The following is a 22,040-nucleotide window of genomic DNA, read 5'->3' on the forward strand; positions in this document are numbered from 1 at the left end:
GACTTTCTGTTGGAATCAGTAATAACTTCTCAACTGTCCTGAAAAGTTTGTGCGTCTCATGCGTACCACTCAGTGCTCTGACACTTCGTGGCTGGTACGTCCCTTTGTTCTTAGCCCTTCCCCTTCGTCTCCTGCATCGGTGAATGCAGATACTACACACAGCGTACACTGTTAGTTTCAAAAGTGGTTTTCAGCTTGCAAAACATCCGAGTCCATTCCCACTATTCCCGCGAAGTGCACAAGTGTCGTGTGGTGGTATGTTAGTTTCAAACTGTAATGTAAAGCTTCGTCCAAGTGGTTGCTGGGGTCTGATTCGTTTTGGCCACTCGCAGAACCCTAAAATGACATTTGCAGGACACCCTTATCTGCAAGAGCGCAAACCTGGTGGAACAGCATCTCCAGTTCAGCTTTCCAGGCACAGTGCCACTGAGTGAAAGGATCGAGTGTCGTCCACGCTTTTTTGTGGAATGCGTATCGGACCGGGAGGCATTTCGTGTTCTTCAAGCAGAGTGGTGAACTGCTCTTGCCGATAATGAACGGCCGCAATTTGTACAAGCCATACATATGCGCAGTGAGCAAAACTTAGGGCACCCTGCTAACTTTTTCTTCTTGCATGTACTGCCCTTCAGATTCAGCCTCTTGTTTGAAAGCATCTGCCGAAACAGTGCTATTTCAAAATTTTTGGCGTTATGTACTTCCGACAACACAAGAAGTAATCGCTTCTCTGTTAGAAAAAATGCTTTTGCAGGGTTTTGTGGGGCAGTGCAGCATTCGATATATGGAATGTGGCAGTGTACTTTCGCATGGGATTTTCAAGGGGATCTTACAACTCTTCAATATAGGCAATAGTTCAATATACCTGAGTTTGATGCTTCCGAGATTGACTGTACCACATTTTAGACCAACAACATAAACAAATAAAGACATGCTTGGTGATCCCTTACTTAATTCGTTCTCCGCACTTTTTTTAACAAAGAAATAGAAGAAGCAAAGCCAACTGCACACACGGGCATGCTTCGTGAGTGGTGTGTAATGATCAACGCTTGTTGACGTACATTATCATTTTTTGGTCATTTTTGTGACCGTCCTAGCACTGTCAGAACTTTCAACATACCTTAGTCACGAAAACGCCCTCTCAACGTCACAACTACCATTCACAATGCAAAGCAGTATTAGTGCTGCATTCACTAGGTGGTAGCAAGCAGTGGCGTCCTGTCAGCAGGCCTAGAACATGGGTGCTGTTTTCAGGGCTTCATTTAAACATGGAGAATGCGCTTTGAGGGGAATTTCAGGTAGAAATCTGGTTTAACCCAACTTTCATAAAACTTATTAGGGGTGCAAAAATGGGGAATTATCAGATTTTACTCGACAATGAAGGACCACAAGTACGATGTATCAAGGCATTTAGGGATAACCTGCTTATTTCAAGCAAGGCTTTCAGCTAATTCTAGCTTTATGCAAACTTGCTGGCTTTCCAGGTCAAAGCAATATAGTTAAACCTTGCTATAGCAAAGTCGGTAAAATTGGCAATTTGCTTCGTTATGTTGAAATTTCGTTTTTCTATTGGAATTCGACCCTTTATGCAAATAAGTACAGTCGCCGTTCCACTTACATGGTAAGGGAATGCAGGATTTTCCGAATTATCAGACAGTCAGAAAAAGCAAATTTGAATAAGAAAACAGTTCATTTTTATAAATTTGGGAGTCTGTGACAAATTATATGATTTCATGCCCTGTACATCGACGATATCTTCTCGGCGGTATGAATTAAGCGAAGCCAGCCACGCTTTCTCGTGCACTGTGCCCCTTCAGCTGATAGCATCGTCTCCACAGTGATACTGTCAGGAAAAGCGCCGGCATTGGGGAGCGAATGCTTCGTCTGCCTCTCGCTCTAACAGGTCACCGAAACTCGAAATTACGCAACCTCCAATACTAACCGAGTGGTAATACAGCTTGCATGGTGCCACGCCATCTCGGCACCCCCACTCTTTGCACACGCGGTACATTACCTCTAAAGCAGGGTGCACGGCTGTGTGTGGGCTCAGCCATGCTTACAGCCATGCGCAACCACGGCCAAGACGCGCGCCAACTTACCACCTACTCCAACCTCCCCCCCCCCCCCCCTCCCGTGCCCTCGCGCACGCTTGATCGCTTTACCGCGAGCTCACTCCCCCCTCTTTCCCTTAGCTCGCGGCACTCGGGAAGCAGCCATATTTCTTGCCTCACCCTCACACACTTTTGCTTGCACTTAAAGCGCACAGTGCGCAGCGGGCGATAGGATCTTGTCGAACTTGGACTTTATACGGAACATGATGCGGCTCCAGGTCGGTGGTTGCTCTTGTCACCCAGTGTGCGATTTGAGAGTTGCATTTGCAAGCAGCCACTTGTAATTCAATTGTTTGACCATCTGGGTCTGCGAGGTTTCCATTTATTGTCTTTGCATTCGTTTGTGGTGGCAGTGAAATTTTGTTATATTAAAATCACATACAAAACACCATTATATTTAGGTTCTAAATGGTGTACTATGGACAAGAGGTTTTGAAAAGTCAAATACTTCATTATATCGAGAATTTTGTTATATTGAAGTTCGTTATATCGAGGTTTAACTGTACAAACAAAAACAGCTGATCAGAGGGCATCCATAAAGCATGAATAAGGCTAAACACACCCATTTTCGATGTTCATGCTGCTGCACCCCCCAGCAGGTGCTGCAGGTACAAAACGGGCGAGTGACCCAGTGTCATGCTCACTGCTCTGATGTCTTTGTTGCTAGTGTGTGGTGAGATGAGTGGAGATGGCATGCAAGAAGTGATGAGAGCACAAAATTTGCAGGCATGGGTTGCTGTTGGCTGACAAAAGATAGGAATAACTGGAGATAACTGCGAGATGCCTTCGTTCTGCCAGGGACCTAATTATGATGATGAACATATATATTCGGTGTTCTTTCGTGCATTTTGTTTAATTCCTTGTAGGCAGTGCTGCACTTCTAGCCAGCTTGATAGGGCAAGAAAGCTGACTAGGGAAGGCTGAAATTCAGCATATTTATTTGGCCTCTCACATTATGGTAACAGAGCAAATTTCCAATTGTGCATAAAGCACCGACTATCCAGAATTTGGTGGACAAATGTGTGAGCATTGCACCCCTGTTCCTGTCTGTTGAGGAACTGACCTTTTTTAATGATCATGTATGTGTGCCTGATAGCCTGTCAGGCATGTTTGCTATGTGCAGTGCCAGCCACATAAAATTGTGTTCATTCTCACAGTAAGCAGTTGGAAATGATTGTTGTGTATTGTACTTCATGTCAGTTCTTGTCATTTTAGTGTTGTATCAGTTTCCCAATCAACTGGTGGTCTTTCGCTGCTGTGTTTTAATTCAACACTATAACAAGTTTGAAGTCAGTTGAATTTAGTTGTGTGGTAAAATGATCTGGCTGCACCACTGCTTTCAGGGCAGCAATCTTGTTTGTGGTGGAAGAGGAGACGTACAATGTGTGTGACCAGCGCAACCTCGAATACGGCCTCTCCACGGGGAAGACGCCTGTCAAGGTGATGCGCCGGAAGTTCTCCGAACTGCACGACTGCGTCCTCAAGGAGGGAAACCTCATCGTGTGAGTGTACCATCAGGTGGCAGGATGATGGTGCTGTTTTCCTGTCATATGTTTAGTTTCAGGGGATCCCAAGTTTCGTGCCGTTGGGAAGTTCGACCAGATGGTGGCGGATGCACGGCGAGAATGTAGTGCTGTAACATGGGACGCAGCAGAGGAGGCACAGAGAGGCACAGGTGCTCGTGCCTCTACGCCTCTTCTATTGTGCCCTGTGTTCTGCCGCTGCATGTTCAGAAAACCCCCACCAGGTTTCACAAAAAAGTAGCCATTGTTTGCTGCCTGTGCCAAGTTGGTATTGACTAACCTCTGGCCTATTTTTTTTTCTTTTTTGCTGCTCTTGAATCAGTTATTCTTTACTTGTACTGAATTTTGCACCACATTGTGTGCACAAGCTCTGTTGCAAGGCCCCTGCGATGCAGACACACGAATACAAATGCTTGACCATACCTACCAACCTCACACTGCTCAAGATACTACACGAGATGTCAAAATATACTATAATTGCTTAAAGAAATACTAAAATACTCCTTTATTGCTCAGAAAGCTTTGGTTAGGTAGAATGCGCGACAAACCCATCACATTAGTGGCACAACGAACTCATTACACTTTGTAGGACTGGGCTAGCTCTACAGCAAAAAGGCATTCAGCTCAAATAGTATCAAGATCCACTGATTAGCTACGGAACCCTCCAAGCTTCTGACTTGAGACCACTAGTTTTGCCGTGTCCTTGTGGTTTTTCGTACCTAGATGCAATAGGGTGTCCCAGTGACCAGCATGAAAAATGTTAAAATTGCAGCAGCACAAAATACAGAATGCATACCTTTCACCTTTGCTCCACTTCTTGATAAATGGAAAGTCGGCCGAATAGCTGGGGATAAATACTTTAAAAGCACTTCTTCGCTGACGTCGCTGAAGCTGTTTGCACGGGATCGTGCCACGGCTCTGGCAGCAATGCACGAGCTACAGCAGCAATAAGGTTAGCAAAGACAATCACCTATGTTCTTGGAAATGATTGTTGGCTTTTGATTTGGATACAAGCCAACACATTCAATGTTGCCAACCTGGCACTCCAAATTGGCAAGGTGCAACAGTTATAGCGGCTCCATTAACCAACGCTCATTGTGTTTGTGAGTTTCAAACACAGAACATGGAAAACCTTAAAAATATAGGTTGCAATACTATTAACAATGTGCAGAAAATTGGACACTTTATGATAAAATCGTAAAACTTGGTAGATATTGTCACGTAGTAGTGACGTTAAAGAACACAGTAGCAGTACTGTGACAGACAAAACTACCTTTTATTGGGCGAACCTGTGCCCACAAAACAGGCTACACTTAAAGCACAACGATAGCGGCGAACACAGTCGGCGATCGTCGAAAATCTGATCAGCGGGTCAAGCGCGTCGGCTTTTATACAGCAGTCATCGAATGTTCCAGTGTAATCGTACGGACCCGCGTGCCTTCCTCATAGTTCTACACCATTCGCGTCACGTGATGAAATCAGATAATACAAGGATCGGCGACAACAGACAGCGGATAGAAGCATCGATAACTTTCCAGAAACTTCGGATATATGCAGGCGCGTACCGCACTGTGCGATAACATTTGTTCGGCTGCGAAACGTGGTCGCCCGATAAAGATAAGTACACGTGTCAATACCCCCCTCTTAAAAAGCATCGACCCGATGCTACACACAAACGAAAACACCCGTAGCAAAGAAAACAACAAAAATAAGGAATTTCGTCAGCGTCCGTAAAAGGGTTTAAGGCACACCACGTGGACCACTTCAGATCGTGCGCGGCGCCGCTGTGAATGCGAAATGCCGTCTGGCACGACCTCATAGTCCAGAGCGCCAATACATCGGATGACCTTGTAGGGTCCGAAATAGCGTCGGAGTAGTTTCTCACTGAGTCCTCGTCGGCGTATCGGGGTCCATACCCAAACACGGTCGCCGGGCTGGTACTCGACGAAGCGTCGTCGGAGGTTGTAGTGTCGGCTGTCGGTCCTCTGCTGGTTCTTGATCCGCAGGCGGGCGAGCTGTCGGGCTTCTTCGGCGCCCTGGAGATAGGTAGCGACGTCAAGGTTCTCCTCGTCAGTGGCGTGTGGCAGCATGGCGTCGAGCGTCGTCGTCGGGTTCCTGCCGTAGACCAGCTTGAACGGCGTGATCTGTGTTGTTTCTTGCACCGCCGTGTTGTAAGCGAATGTTACGTACGGCAGGACGGCATCCCAGGTCTTGTGTTCGACGTCGACGTACATCGCTAGCATGTCGGCGAGGGTCTTATTCAGCCGCTCCGTAAGACCATTCGTCTGCGGATGATATGCCGTTGTCCTCCTGTGCCTTGTTTGACTGTATTTCAGAATGGCTTGGGTGAGCTCCGCTGTAAAGGCCGTTCCTCTGTCGGTGATGAGGACTTCTGGGGCGCCATGTCGCAGCAGGATGTTTTCGACAAAAAATTTCGCCACTTCGGCTGCGCTACCTTTCGGCAGTGCTTTAGTTTCAGCGGGGTGAGGTAGTCCGTCGCCACGACAATCCACTTATTTCCGGTTGTTGACGTCGGAAAGGGTCCCAGCAAGTCCATCCCGATCTGCTGGAATGGTCGGCAAAGAGGCTCGATTGGCTGTAGTAATCCGGCTGGCCTTGTCGGCGGTGTCTTGCGTCGCTGACAGTCTTGGCATGTTCTGACATAACGGGCGACTTCGGCGGTCAGGCGCGGCCAATAATACTTTTCTTGTATCCTCGATAGTGTCCGGGAAAATCCGAGGTGTCCAGCGGTCGGATCGTCATGTAGGGCGTGCAATACTTCTGGACGAAGTCCTGACGGGACAACAAGAAGGTAGTTGGCGCGGACTGGTGAGAAGTTCTTCTTCACGAGTAGATTGTTTTGAAGCGTGAAGGAAGATAATCCGCGCTTAAATGCCCTGGGGATAACGTCGGTGTGCCCTTCCAAATATTCGACGAGGCCTTTTAGCTCCGGGTCTGCCCGTTGCTGTTCAGCGAAGTCTTCCGCGCTTATCATTCCAAGGAAGGCGTCGTCATTCTCGTCGTCTTGCGGCGGCAGGTCAATCGGGGCGCGTGACAGGCAATCGGCATCGGAGTGTTTTCGTCCGGACTTGTAGGTTACAGTGATGTCGTATTCTTGTAGTCTGAGGCTCCACCGCGCCAGTCGTCCTGAAGGATCCTTTATACTCGCTAGCCAACACAACGCGTGATGGTCACTGAGGACTTTGAATGGCCTGCCATAAAGATAAGGGCGAAATTTAGCTGTAGCCCAAACGATGGCGAGGCATTCCTTTTCGGCCGTAGAATAGTTGCCTTCCGCTTTTGACAGCAACCGGCTAGCGTAGGCTATCACCTGTTCGACTCCGTTTTTCCTCTGGACTAGAACGGCACCGAGGCCTAGGCTACTGGCGTCAGTATGAATTTCTATATCGGCGTACTCGTCGAAGTGCGCAAGTACAGGCGGCGACTGCATGCGTCGTTTGAGTTCTTCAAATGCGTCGGCCTGCGGCGTTTCCCACTTGAACTCAACATCACATTTAGTTAGACGTGTCAACGGCTCGGCGATGCGTGAAAAGTCCTTGACAAAGCGCCTATAGTAGGCACACATGCCAAGTAATCTGCGCACTGCCTTCTTGTCGGTTGGCTGCGGGAACTTTGCGATGGCAGCTGTCTTCTGTGGGTCGGGGCGTGCTCCTGATTTGGTGCTGACGTGCCCTAGGAACAAAAGCTAATCGTAAGCAAAGCGGCACTTTTCTGGCTTCAGGGTGAGCCCTGATGACTTGATGGCCTCTAGTACTGTGGCAAGCCGCCTAAGGTGATCGTCGAAATTTCCGTCGAATACAATAACGTCATCCAAGTAAACGAGACAGGTCTGCCACTTCAATCCCGCTAAAACCGTGTCCATCACGCGCTGGAACGTTGCAGGTGCCGAGCACAGTCCAAATGGCATAACCGTGAACTCGTAGAGGCCGTCTGGGGTGATGAAGGCGGTCTTTTCACGATCTCTTTCGTCGACTTCTATTTGCCAATAGCCAGACTTGAGGTCCATCGACGAAAAGTATTTAGCGTTGCAGAGCCGATCCAATGTGTCGTCTATCCGTGGGAGGGGGTATACGTCCTTCTTCGTGATCTTGTTCAGACGACGATAATCGACGCAGAAACGTAGGGTTCCGTCCTTTTTCTTCTCCAAGACAACAGGGGATGCCCACGGGCTTTTCGACGGCTGGATGATGTTGTCGCGCAGCATTTCGTCGACTTGTTCTCTTATAGCTTCACGTTCTCGCGGCGAAACTCGGTAAGGGCTCTGGCGGACTGGTCGAGCGTACTCCTCGGTGATTATGCGATGGTTGGCGACTGGTGTTTGTCGAATCCTCGATGACGTCGAAAAGCAGCCTTTGTATCGTCGAAGCAGACTTCTGAGCTGCTGTTGCTTAATCACGGGGAGACTTGGATTAATATCGTAGTCTGGTTCGGGAACCATGGTCGTCGGGGTAGATGCGGCGGAATCCGAGAGGGCATACGGATTACTGGTTTCCAGAATTTCCTCGATGTACGCGATCGTCGTGCCCTTGTTGATGTGCTTGAACTCCTGGCTGAAGTTTGTCAGCAACACTTCAGTTTTCCCTTCATGCAGTCGAGCGATCCCTCTTGCGACGCAAATTTCACGGTCTAGCAGTAGACGTTGGTCGCCTTCGATGACACCTTCTACGTCAGCGGGTATTTCGGTGCCGACCGAAATAACAATGCTGGAGCGAGGCGGGAGGCTCACTTGATCTTCGAGCACACTCAAGGCGTGGTGACTACGAGGGCTCTCCGGCGGTATCGCTTTATCTTCCGACAGCGTTATTGACTTTGACTTCAGGTCGATGATTGCGCTGTGTTGGTTCAGGAAGTCCATACCGAGAATGACGTCTCGTGAACACTGTTGGAGGATAACGAAGGTGGCAGGGTAAGTCCGGTCATGAATAGTTATTCTTGCCGTGAAGATTCCAGTCGGCGTAATCAGGTGTCCTCCAGCGGTGCGAAGTTGAGGGCCTTCCCACACAGTCTTAACCTTCTTCAACTGGGCGGCGATGTGTCCACTCATGACGGAGTAATCAGCCCCTGTGTCCACTAAGGCGGTAACTGCGTGGCCGTCAAGAAGCACGTCGAGGTCGGTGGTTCTTTGTCTGGCTTTGCAATTAGGTCTTGGCGTCGGATCACGGCTGCGGCGTGCTGAAGTGAAGCTGGAACGTCGCCTCGTCAAGTCGTTTTCGTCGGTGTAGTCTTGGCTTCCTGACTTCGTCGGGACGGCGGCGTGTCGTTATTATGTCGTCGAGATGGTCTCTTCGTTGTCTTCGTCGGCGGCGGAGGATCTTCGTCAGTTCGACGAACAGCAACCGCACCTCCATCGGTTGCTGCTTTTAGTTTTCCGGATATGGGCTCGTAGAGCGGCCCCGGGCTTGGCCGGTGTATGGTCGGCACTGCGGCGACAGGTAGCGGCCTGGTGACGGCGAACGAGACGGCCGTCGAGGGCTCCACTGAGTAGCAGCGAGGTAAGCGGCGATGTCACGTGGGCGCTCGCCAAGCTGTGGACGCGGCGCGTTGACGGCGAACCCTCTCAGTCCCAAGTCGCGGTATGGGCATCGGCGGTACACATGGCCGGCTTCTCCGCAGTGATAGCAGAGCGGGCGGTGGTCGGGCGCTCGCCAAATGTCCGTCTTCCTCGCGTAGGTGCGGTGGGAGACGGGTGGGCGTGCTGGTGGCGGCGGCGGCGGACGACGGAATTGCGGCGTCACAGGGCCCTGGCGCGGTCGCGGAGGGGGGCCTTGACGGCGTGCGACGGCGGCGTAGGTCATCGCTTCCGGCTGGGGCTGTGGTGATTCTATTTGCACCTCAGGAACTCCAAGCGATCGGTGCACTTCTTCTTTCACGATGTCGGCGATCGAGGCCACTTGAGGCTGCGACGAAGGCAAGACCTTGCGCAGTTCTTCGCGCACTATGGCCCTGATGGTCTCGCGCAGATCGTCCGTGGCCAGTGATTGAATTCCTGCGTAGTGGGTAGAGCTTGTACGGCGGTTGAATTGCCGGTTCCGCATTTCGAGTGTCTTCTCGATGCTGGTGGCCTCGCGAAGGAACTCTTCTACGGTCTTCGGTGGGCTTCGTATCATTGCGCCGAAAAGTTCTTCCTTCACACCACGCATGAGAAGGCGGACTTTCTTCTCCTCGGGCATATCCGGGTCGGCATGGCGGAACAGACGGTTCATTTCTTCCGTGAATATGGCAACGTTCTTGTTAGGTAGCTGCACTCGGGCGTCCAGCATGGCTTCGGCCCTTTCCTTGCGCACGACGCTCGTAAAGGTGCGCAGGAAGCCGGTACGGAAGAGGTCCCATGTCGTCAAGGTGGACTCCCGGTTCTCAAACCACGTTCTGGCGGCATCTTCTAAGGCAAAGTATACATGCCGCAGCTTGTCGTCGGAGTTCCAGTTGTTAAAAGTCGCGATTCGTTCGTAGGTCTCTAGCCAGGATTCTGGGTCTTCAGTCGCTGCTCCATGGAAGGTCGGTGGGTCCCGAGGTTGTTGTAGGATAACGGGGGACGCTGGGGCAGCCATTGGGGTTGTTTTGACCACGATCTTCTTTGTCGACTCAGGTAGAAGTCCGTGCTCTGGGGGCAGTCCTTGCAGTCTGCGGCTAGCACACTGGTCTTGGGCGATGTTAGTTTTGTCCTCGGGCTTCGGGCTTGGATCGCGGCTTTGCGGGGGCGTTCGGTACATGAACGCACTAGCACCTCCACCAGATGTCACGTAGTAGTGACGTTAAAGAACACAGTAGCAGTACTGTGACAGACAAAACTAGCTTTTATTGGGCGAACCTGTGCCCACAAAACAGGCTACACTTAAAGCACAACGATAGCGGCGAACACAGTCGGCGATCGTCGAAAATGTGATCAGCGGGTCAAGCGCGTCGGCTTTTATACAGCAGTCATCGAATGTTCCAGTCTAATCGTTCGGACCCGCGTGCCTTCCACAAAGTTCTACACCATTCGCGTCACGCGATGAAATCAGATAATACAAGGTTCGGCGACAACAGACAGCGGATAGAAGCATCGATAACTTTCCAGAAACTTCGGATATATGCAGGCGCGTACCGCACTGTGCGATAACATTTGTTCGGCTGCGAAACGTGGTCGCCCGATAAAGATAAGTACACGTGTCAATATGCATGAAAATCCATACTGCCAAGACCATTAACTTGGGTGAAGTTTGACATTTCGGAGTGTCGCATAAACAGGCACATATTGTACATTTGCTAATGCACGCACAGGTGATATGTATGTGCTGACATGCATTGCTATCTTTGCACACCTGACAGCAGGAAGCTCTCTTTCAAACAGCAAGCTGGTTGTAGTTGTACCCCAGCTTTCAGCAGTAATTTGACAGTGTCCAACAAACGACGGCTTTGTGGCAAGGTCTATGTTGTATTTGGTGTGAATAAGTCAGTGCGTCAAAATCTGATGACTCGTACTTGTCCTAGTTCCTATTGCACAGTGATCATCATCATCATCATTAATGTAATTATGTCCACTGCAGTACAAAGACATAGACCAAATATCTCCATTTATTTCTGTTCTCAAGCTTAGCCCTCATACACCCACAAATCTCCTTGTCTTAAAGCATAAACCTCATGCAAGCAATCTTGTGTGCGACAGTGACAAGCGACGCAATGGAGGTGGCTGTCACATTCGCTTGTTGCCTACAAGTCGTACCCCATGCGAGCGGCGACTTTGAGCAACGTCTTCCCGGTGTTGCCAGTATGAGGGCAGCAAATACGCGTCAAAACTGGCATTGTGATGCACACTTTATTAATTTAAGTTGATGTGTTTTACTGTAAAGAGCAGCACACAAAATTTCTGAAGGAAGGCTTACAGTAGGTTCTTATCCTTGCATGTATCAAAATTTAGTTGAGCAAGTACTTGACTGATGTACATCCAGCTCCAGTTTCATGCTATTGGTTAGTCGCTCATAGCACTTCTGGGCGATGAGTGACGAATTCTATATTTCCAGAACCGAGCAATCGAGCGACAAGAACGAGCAATCTGTTTGTGGGATGACCTGTTTCATTGCTCAAAACCATCGCTCGTCACTGTCACACACAAAATCGCTCTCATGGGGTTTGGGCTGAAATCTCCATCCAATTCGTTGTCACCCACGAATGTGCTTCCTTTTCGTTAGCGTTCATTTCATCATTATAAAGTCAGTCAAAGATATATCAATCCCTAAGGGAATCGCAAAATAGTTCAGTATATTGATAATTCGAAATACAGTTGATCCCGGAAATACAGTAGAAGGTAACCCTGTTGATACATACCTGTTATGTGTGCCTTCCCGGTGCCAATGTTCGTCATCGAGAACATGAAGAATTACCCAGTGGAGTTATGCTCCTTTTTACCGGTTCATACGTTCCCAGAAAACACGATTTTTCGGCACCAACGTTCAGTACGTCGCCAAACTGTGATCGTACCATACGTTTTCCAACTGCTAGATCCCATGTAAACAAGAAAAAGCACGAGGCACGCGCAATCAAAAACAGTATATTGCTGCCCGCCACGGCAGCTTCACTGTAGTACTTGACCTTCCTTCTCACGCGAAAATGCCGGCGTGCACTCAGTTTCTCATTTCAGTACTAGCAAATCTTCTCCGGGGTCGTTGCATGCGGCATTCACAGCTATCACCGCCAATCCTATTGCGATATATAAGCATCTTCACCTATCTGTTTTACAGTGCGTGGAGCCGTCGGAAGCGTAAGGCACACTTTTAATAGGCGACAACCGACATGCACTGCCGTTTCGTGCTGCTGACTGCAATCGTATATGTTTTCTGGGCCGCTAGATCCCATGTGAACAAGAAAAGGCATGAGGCTCGAGCAATCGAGAACAGTTTATAACTGCCCACCTCACACACGTGAAAGTGACAGGACGCACAGTTTCTTATTACAGTATGATCAAATCTCCTCCCTAGTCGAGTCGTCGCATGCTGCATTCACAGCTATTGCCGCCAAACCTATTGCGATAAGCATCTGCACCTGTCTTTTTGCAGCATGCGGTGCGTAGTGCCATTGATTGCGTACTGCACGCTTTTAGTAGGTGATAATCCAAATGCGCCGCCGTTCCCTGCTGCAGGCGGCACGATGTGGGCATCACGCTTCGCTTAGGCAGCATCCCCCGTTGCCCATCAGCTCGATTTCTCTTCGGCTCCCAGTTGCCCTCTTAAAACACCATGCAATAGGAAAACAACGAAACGTGTCTCGGGCTGCGGGAGCACCACCAGCTCGACGCACGTTGGCGTCTGGTGCCGCAATGATGCGCGCGGCGCTTCACATTACATAGATGTCAATAATAGTTGAGTCTGTCAAGTTTTTTTTAGTTACTTCAGATGGTACGTTTTCCTGGTTAGTACGTTTTTCTCTAGGTATGTTTTTTTCCAAAATGTATGAATGAGGTTTTACTGTATTGAACTCTAAGAGGATCATAATATGGTTCAATATATTAAAAATTCGATATGTGAAACACACCTATCTGAAGCTTATTGTAAAGCTAGTATGTCACGGTCAGTTTCTTGAGATCATTAAAAGCTGAAATTTGCCATTTTGTTTCTCCAGGGCTATGTTGAACACATGAAAGCTTACTCTTTTTTTTTTTTTTTGCATGAGAATGTTGCAAGTTAATTGCACTGCAACAAGGCCTTTGGTTATTGAGTGCAATGCTAACCCTAACCTGTGTCAGCTGGCCACGAGACTACAGTGTGTCTTGCATGTGTCGAAGTCCTTATAGCACATTTTCATTCAGGCTGATTAAGGTAGAAATTGGCACGGCACTGCAGTAACCACCCTGTATGGATATTCACTGTGCCATCATCAGCACACATGTACTGCGAATTGTGTGTGAACGTGCCTGGCTGCATGTTGGTTACAATACAATTGTAAGTCTGCAGTTGAGTCAACCAAGCAGAAGCTGTTTGATTGAAAAGTTAATTTCAGTTTGTTGAACATATGAGTCCATGTGAGAATGGACTCGGAAAACAAACACGTTCAGCTTGTATTGTGGGCCTGCAAATTGCACACCAGTGAGTTGCACGTACATGACACTGTCATAATGGTCTTTCCAGAAAGTACAGATGTGGCGTGCAGTGGTTTTGTTAAATCCAAACTACAATGTAAACATCCGTCCAAGGGTAGGAGGTGGGGGGGGGTCATTAAGATCTCTTTCGCGGAAACTCCTGGTCCACCAGAGAAGAATCTTCAGCACAGCCAAGATCATTAGTTCAGCATCCCATTCCCAGAGCCACTTAGTAAAAATATTGAGTATCATTGGGACACGTATCGCACTTCAAGGCCTTTCACATTCTTCCATCAGTGTAGTGATCTGCCCTTAGTGATAGCGAACGGCCACAGTGTGCACGAGCCAATCATATGGACCATTTTATCCAGGGCATCGCCATATTGCATACGCAGTGGCACCATCTACGAGCTGCTTGATTTCACCTCCATGTTGGCTTGGGCAAATGCTTCATGGTGTATGGCACTTATACACTTGGCGGCAGTTGCTGACAGTTTTCAGGTTGGCAAGGTCTACTTACTAGGCGTGGCATCTTCTAAATTTGAAAGGGTTCTGTGATTTCACTTGACATAGTCGAAGTTTTTGCTGCTGTTGAGGTGGATTGAGCACCCAGTGCAATACATGACCACATGTTTCAACCTGCAGTCATCCTCAGAGATATGTTCCCTACTTATAAACAGTCGCTTCACAAATGTACCCTGTATTGTAACATTCGCCCTAGGCTGTGGTTTAGTAGCAGTGAGGAGTTCAAGGAACAAACGAGACAATTGTAACAATGTGGATGCCGTTATGATGTTTACGTCGACAAGTGTTCAAGCTGTTATTTGTAGATGAATTGCCTAGTTTGTTAATTAGACATTGTTTTTGACTCTGAATACTATACTGAAATCCCACAACTCACTCATTCCAAAGAATATAGCTTTCACTAGATATAAGAGCATGCTGTGCTTCACAGAGTACTTGTGACATATCATTCTTGCATTGGTATGGAGCACAAGCACTGTCTGAAATATTCTTTTCTCTGCAGTGATGGCGTGGAGATTGCTGTGGTCTATTACCGGACGGCCTATGCTCCGCAACAAATGGATGCAAAGGTAACCCATATCCTGAATACTTATTGCTAACATGCGTACAATATCATTGGAGATACAGACGATTGCAGATACAGTCGGCTTCCATTAATTTGAATCTGACGGGAGCGACGAAATTGATCGAATTATTCAACGGGTCGAATTAAACAAGATGCAGAAAAAATGCTAGAACACACCATTGATTTATTTGGCAGTATATGCCCAACTCTAACATGCTCCCAAATCAAATGGGCGCCAACTTTCAGTGTGTCCAAAGTAGAAAACTAACGAAGAAATAACATTAAAGCACCTAAACAAAGTAGAAATTTAACGCCTAGCCGATTTATAGCAAGAAAGATGGGTAAGGGTTTAATACGTGTTGCACAATGGCGGCAGGTTTCCTAAAGTCAGCTTTGTCGCATAGTCTTTAGTCAGCTGTGCCGCAATACTTCCACGTTATGCGGTAAAGCATAGAAACGCCGCGTAGGCGGTTCTTGGTTTAATTTTCTTGAAAAAGAAAAGGCTTAGAGTTGGGCAAATACTGTAGCCAGACATTCTGAGCTACGCCTATTGTATGCAAACCTTCCTAGGGCAGGCCGAAAATAGGCGTTTTCGATGGAAGATGACGTGTGTTCAATGCACTGACTGTCTCCCTAAGCCCTACCCAAAAGAGACTGCCTCTAAAGGGGTCGCTATTGGGGTCACCATAGGGGTCAGATGCATGCGTGCTGACTGGTCAAATTGGAATTATCTGGCAAAGACCAATTTTAGGATCGAAATAACAAAAGTCAGGGCCCCCAGAAATGCATGGGCACTGGCTGGGACATTCAGTCGAGATCAAATTAACTGAAAAGTCAAATTAACTGGTGTTGAAATGATGGAAGTCTGCTGCATAACGAACTCAAAGGCAATCGCGAAATAGTTTGGAAATGTTACCTGTAGAGATAGAGATTAATGAAAATGTATTTGCCATATACTAGCTAGCTTGGGCCAAGGTGGTTTAAAAAAATTTCTTTTAAGACCTCCTTGGCTTGGGCACAGCCAGTATGGTGGATAGTCCAGCCTAGCAGTACTGCATCATCTTCTTTGTCTCATTGATGGTCGTTAGCTTCACTAGTCATTCTGCTCGTAGCACCCTGACATTACGTCTGGCGACAAATGTGCCAACCCAGCGCCTGCTAGAGAATAGCTGAATGGTATGGCTTGAGACAGCCAACGTGGACGTCAGATGAAAGGAACGATGTAGTAGCATCAAGTGGGGATGCTTCGTAAGGGACGTCGCTGACGTGCCGGAGGACGTGGTAGGTGCCAGAGCATCATCGGGATAGCAGCTTTTCTGATGGGCGCACACGGCGTGAAGAAATCCATAGAAGAACTACGTTGCTCATACTGAAGGCACCCTCTCGATTGCAATTATCATAAATGGACTTTTGTGATATGCCTGCACTGCAGGGAGGCGAAGGCGGACAACATGGTGCACTTGTGCCGCTGTGGCTATGACATTGCGAACTTACTCAGATGGGGACTTGACAGGAGTTGGAAAGAGCGTGTTGAAAGACAATGTTGGTTCATGTCCAAATAGGAGATGAAAGGGAGAGTCATGAATGGTGTCATGGCAGGAGGAGTTCTACACAAATGTCACGAAAAGAAGGGCAGTGTCCCAGTTACCATCATCTGAAGAACATACGTCACAAGCATATTGGTAATTTTTTATTCAGGTGCTCAGTAAGCCCGTTCATTTGGGGATGGTATGCTTTGTAAGTTTGTGTGAAGTAATGCGAGATCTGAGCAAAGCTTTGATAACCCTAGATAAAAGCGGGGACCCCGCTCTTTGAGAAGTTGTCGAGAATCTGCGTGGCATAAAATGACATCTTGCAGCAGGAACTCAGTGATGTCTGTAGCGCAACTGGTCGGAATAGCTCGTGTGATAGAGTGTTGGGTCAAATAACCTGTGACAACAGCGCTTCACTTATTTCCCTCACTTGAGATGGGAAAAGGGTCGAGGAAGTTGTCATGGCTCTACGACATTGGCATGACTCTCGGGCAGTGGCATAAAGTCGTATGGAGCAGTAGAGACCAGGCCAGAAAAATAGTCACTGGACAAGGTCATACATCCTGAAAACACCAAGGTGGCCAGCAGTGGGCACATCGTGGAGTTGTGCAAGCACAGTCGCCCAGGATGAGAGGAAACAACGATGAGCAGTTCGTTCTCATTGGGGTGCATATTCTGGCAGTATAACGTGCTGTCCAGGAGGATGGACATATGAAGTGAAGGGTCGGACAAATCGGAACGCAGGTGGCTGATGAGGTCTTGCAAGGATGTATTGCACTGTTGTTCGTCGGCCGATGTGACAACAAGCAGGGAGCATGAAAATGCTGGAAGGTGCATCATCCATGTTTGGGGTATCGATGGGATGCCGAGACAAACAGTCAAGGTCGTGGTGTAATCGGCCGGACTTGACTACCACATCGTACATGAATTCTTGGAGATGGAGGACCCAGGGACCTTGGCAACCCGTGGGATCTTAGAGGGTCGATAGCCAACAGAGAGTGTGGTAGTCGGTCGTAACAGTGAAAAGTTGACCGTATAGGTAGGGACGGAACTTCCTGACTGCCCATAGAAGTGCAAGGCACTCACGCTCAGTAATATAATAATTGCATTCAGCAGGGGAGAGGAGGTGACTTAAGTATGCAATAGCTCAGTCTTGGCCATGCTGATATTGGGCTTATACAGGCCAATTCCATAGCCACTAGCATTTGTGCAGACAACTCTTGTAGCGGACTCATCGAAGTGGGTGAGAATTGGCAGGCTGGTGAGCAGCGAAATAAAGTGTGAAAAGGCAGTGACTTCAGTGGGGAGGGAAAGGTAGTCCATTTCTTAAGAAGGTCAGGCAGGGGACAGGCAGTGTATGCTAAATTATTCACAAAGCAGTGGAAGTAGGAGCACAGGGTGGTAAAGAAAAATTGATGACTGTGCAAACTTTTGCGGGATCGGAGCATACACCTGACGAGCTGACAAGATGACCAAGAATGGTGATTTGCTGGCGGCTGAAGTGGCATTTCGAAAAATTTTGTTGTAGCCCAGCCAGAGGAAACAGTGAAAAATAGACAAAAGATGTTCAAGGTATGTCAGAGAGATCGGAGAGAATGCGATGACATCGTCCAGGTAGCAGAAGCAGATAGAATATTTAAAGCTATGCAAGAGCATGTCCATCATGCACTCAAAGGTGGCCGGAGCACTGCATAAGCCCAATGGCAGGACACAGAACTGATAAAGCCCATCGATTGTTACAAATGCAGGCTTCTTGCGAGCCATGTCGTTGACGTCAACCCGCCAATAACCAGAGCGCAGGTCTATGGATTAAAAATATTTAGGGGTGTGTAAATATTCGAAATTTTGAATATTACTGGAACATTAAATTTGTTATATGCATATTCACTTTGAAAACTATGTATTTGAATAGTTTTGAATATTCGAAAGGTTTTGAATATTTGGAGAGATTCGATTATTCTAAATTTACTGAATAAGCCGACGATAAATTTTTTTCGAACTGCGTGCAACCCTGGCGACTGTACTTAAGTGCGGGCGCTGCACTTGCTTTCGTTGCTGTATGGTGGCCACCATGGTGTATGTGAGGCCTCGCAAGACTCATCGACATTAACATAGGAGCATGGCAGCATCGTAGGCTTCTTTGTGTGTTGCGTCAATCGGACGTAGTCTTTCGACTGTCCTTGTGGCTAACCTGGGATATGAGGACCCAATTTCGTCCCCTTTTGCTGACACTTGCCATGGCAGAAGAAGAGGATTATGGCGAGCCGTCCGCGAAACGGAGGAACAATCTGGAGACCCCACCCAAACGAAGAGAAGAAAGTGCCATTTGGAAATACTTCGTGAAGACAACATCATTGACAGTGCAGTGCACCACATGCCTCGCAACACTTCGAACCCCCACCGGCACAACAATTACGCTTGCCAACCATCTGAAGCAGCATTCAACCACTGTTAAGGAGTTCGGAAGATTGCTGCAGGTGCGCCTGGAAGAGATCAGTCAATGATAAATCACTTTATGCGCCGCGCTGAACCAGTGTCAGAAAAGAAGACCCAAGCTCTACATAACAAGGTGGCTGCCATGGTAGCGCTTGATTTAAAGCCTTACAGTGTTGTTGAAGACCGCAGGTTTAAAGAACTTATGGCTGAGGCTGTTTCGAAGTATCGCCTACCATCGTGCACTACACTTTCATGGGTGCTTGTTCTGTGCTTGTACGATGACACACGGAAGAAGGTGGAGGCCGAACTCAGCAGTGCTTTTCAAGGAGGAACAACAGCTGTTGCCTTTACCAGCGACATGTGGCTGCCAACAAAAGCTATGTGAGCGTCACTTGCCACTTTTTGACACCAACCTTTCGAATAAAATGGAAGGTCCAGGACAATCATCTTGGTGATGTTGCCATGCACTGGCGGTGATGTCACAGTGGAGGAATTACATGCAGTCAATGTAATGCTGGAAGACGGATCAGGTGAGAGCGATGAAATTGGGTACTCCTGAGATGGCGACATCGTTGCAAGGAATATGCCTTAGAGAAATACTTCTAGGCAGAACACGAAATACAGCAGCTGAAGACCAGATTTTTGGCCTCAACAGTCACAATGGTGGGGGGAAAAGAGACACTATGCAGCAGTCAGGCACTGGCAGAGGAAGTGACTACATAGTTGCCATCCAGTACACAGCAGTTGGGCACAGCAGTTATGCAGGTCAGTGTTTGCTGTGGCAGACAAATAAACTCAGCACAGTAGAGCTGAATCTGCACTGTGTCGGGAAGGTCGATATAATTAGGCAAGTCAAGTTGCATGACACCAGCTGAGTGGACAATTATAGCTTAGTATAGTTTTGGCTTCTCGCACTTGCAGAACTGATGGCTATCTCGTTACTAATTGCTCAAAGCGCGACCGCTTGTTTCTCGCTCGTTTAGCGCTCACAGGGGTGCGCATAGGAAGGATGTCGCCTTGCATACGTTTCCGTTGCTTTTCTTTTTTGGGGGGGGGGGGGGGGGGGGGGAACTCGCGAAAACTAATTTCTTCTGGTTGACGATAAGATGAAGATTATCAGAAGTTTGTCACATGTTTTGCTTCTTTGACGGGCACACAACCGCACAGTTTTTTTTAGCGCGCACACCTACGCAGTTCGATTATGCTGTGGTTGTGCATATTAGTGTAAGAGCCGGAACATTTGAGTCTTGCAAAATATTCTCGTGTGCGCATTTTCAAAGCCTTCAAAGCCTTTATGCATAAATGCATAAAAATTTTAATTCTTATAAGTTTATTTCCTTCTGTATTGTTGTTATTCATGAATGAAGAGTGCGTATATACCAACACAAAATATTTTTTCTCACTTTACGGTCACCCTAGAAAAATCCTGGTAAAGTTTTTTCGAAATTAGTCCCTAAGAAGAATTGGAATCTGCAATAAAAAAAAATCAATCCTGGGCGGTCGCATATGGCGAAAGAAATCGACCCTCAAAGGGTTAAGTTAGCTACAAAGATGTAAATGTAGAATTGTGTTGAATTTTTTTTGCACTGGACACATGCTTTGTGGCCTGTTATCTCTGCAACTCATTGTTGCAAGTCATTTCTCTAACATCTACTGTTTAGAAAGGAGCCCTTGGTCAATTTAATTTCGATAGAAATTTTTCTGCCTGTATGCTGTAAGAACAACCAAGAGCCCTCAAAAAAGGTATTGCGCAAACACTTGGATGGTAGATCATGTGCCTGTTCCTGCTAGAGCACATGTGAGGTCAATGCAGTTCTCGTACTTAGGGGTCCTTATTTCACAAACAGTTATACGAAATGAGTACTCAGGACAAGTACTTTTGTAATAGGACTAGACAAAAGAAAATACATAAAACATCTTTACATATGTTTTATTCCATTGCTTGTCAAATAGTGTCAACAAACATTTCTTAGCTGCACGGGTTAGAAGCCACAACTGTGCAACTTGATTGTAAAATATAATCGGTACTTGAGGTCAAAATACAGTCAACATCCAATTTTCTGGACGCCCGATTATTCAGACATGCCTGATAATTCGGACTCCTTCCCATAAAGTCAATGTACAAAAATGTTTGAAATTTCGGATGCTCAAACCCTTTGCCGTCCGATTTTTTGGACTTTTTACCGCTAACCGCAGTCCAAAGCGTCGTCCATCGCTGCCATATTGGTTATCTCGTAGCCTCGAATCCCCACTCTCGCACGCCGATCCGCTAGCTGTAGCCAGCTACAGCACGGCGGCCGCCGTATTATATTGAAAGCTCAAACCAGCACTCTCGCACACCAATCCGTTAGCAGCCATAGGCAGCCGTAGCTATGGCCATAAACTTTTGTGTTTATTTACGGTTTTTTTTTCTTAGCTTTATGATAGGTCATGTGATCGTGTTGTGCTGCTGTGCGCTCTCTTCGGTGTTCATTTTGAAGCTTCCCACAGTTTCGTGCTGTGTGTTTCATTGAGTGGATTCATCACTGACAGCAATGGCGCCGACTACGCCTTCGTCATCTTCACTCATGGCTTTGAAGCATGCAAATCCCTACCGTAGGCTGACAATGGAAAAAAAAAAGCCGCCATCATCAAGCAAGTTGAAAGCTGCCTGTCACAAGCCGACAGGGGCAAGGAGTTCGGAATTTCGAAGCAAGCACTTTCAGATTTCCTGAAAAACAAGTTTAATATCTTGGAAGTGGCCAGAAAGTCAACCAGGGATCAAAAACAGAATGGAATCAGGGTGTTTATCTAAAGCTTGAGGAAGCGCTCCTCGTGTGGCTAAATACGCTCCTCGTACCAGGATCGGAAAGCGAACTCCAGTCTCTGGTTACGTCTTGAAGCAAAAGGCGGAGGCTTTTTTGCTTCAAATGAACATCGAGGGTGTCAAGTTCAGCGATTGGTGGCCCAGAAATTTCAAGAATCGCGATGACCTAAAGTTCAAGAAAATGTGCAGACAAAGTGATGCTGTCGACGATTGAGCTGTCACTCAGTATTAGAATGGAAAGCTACAGTCCTTGTTGCAGAAGTACGCATCTGAGCAGATTTTCAGCTGTGATGAAACTGGATTGTTCTACAAAATGCTCCCAGCGAAAACGCTTGCATTTACTGGTGACCCCTGCTATGGTGGCAAACACAGCAAAGAGCGGCTGACCATCCTCGTCGGCAGCAGCATATCAGGCAGTGAGAGGCTTCCGATGCTTGTCATGGAGAAATCGAAGAGTCGAAGGTACTTTAAGGGGG

At 47.5% G+C, this 22,040-nt stretch overlaps 1 protein-coding gene across 1 annotated transcript in view; it reads left to right on the forward strand.

The window, feature by feature from the left end:
• Positions 1 to 22,040, forward strand: part of LOC126540179 (glutathione synthetase-like) — a 75,815-nt gene that overhangs the window by 20,246 nt on the left and 33,529 nt on the right. The window contains exons 7-8 of the mRNA XM_050186967.3: positions 3,449 to 3,607; positions 14,728 to 14,794. Of these exons, the coding sequence (XP_050042924.1) occupies positions 3,449 to 3,607; positions 14,728 to 14,794 (226 nt within the window). The remainder of the gene's footprint in view (positions 1 to 3,448; positions 3,608 to 14,727; positions 14,795 to 22,040) is intronic.

The sequence above is a fragment of the Dermacentor andersoni genome, chromosome 2, assembly GCF_023375885.2.
Source record: "Dermacentor andersoni chromosome 2, qqDerAnde1_hic_scaffold, whole genome shotgun sequence".
Classification (NCBI taxonomy): Eukaryota; Metazoa; Arthropoda; class Arachnida; order Ixodida; family Ixodidae; genus Dermacentor; species Dermacentor andersoni.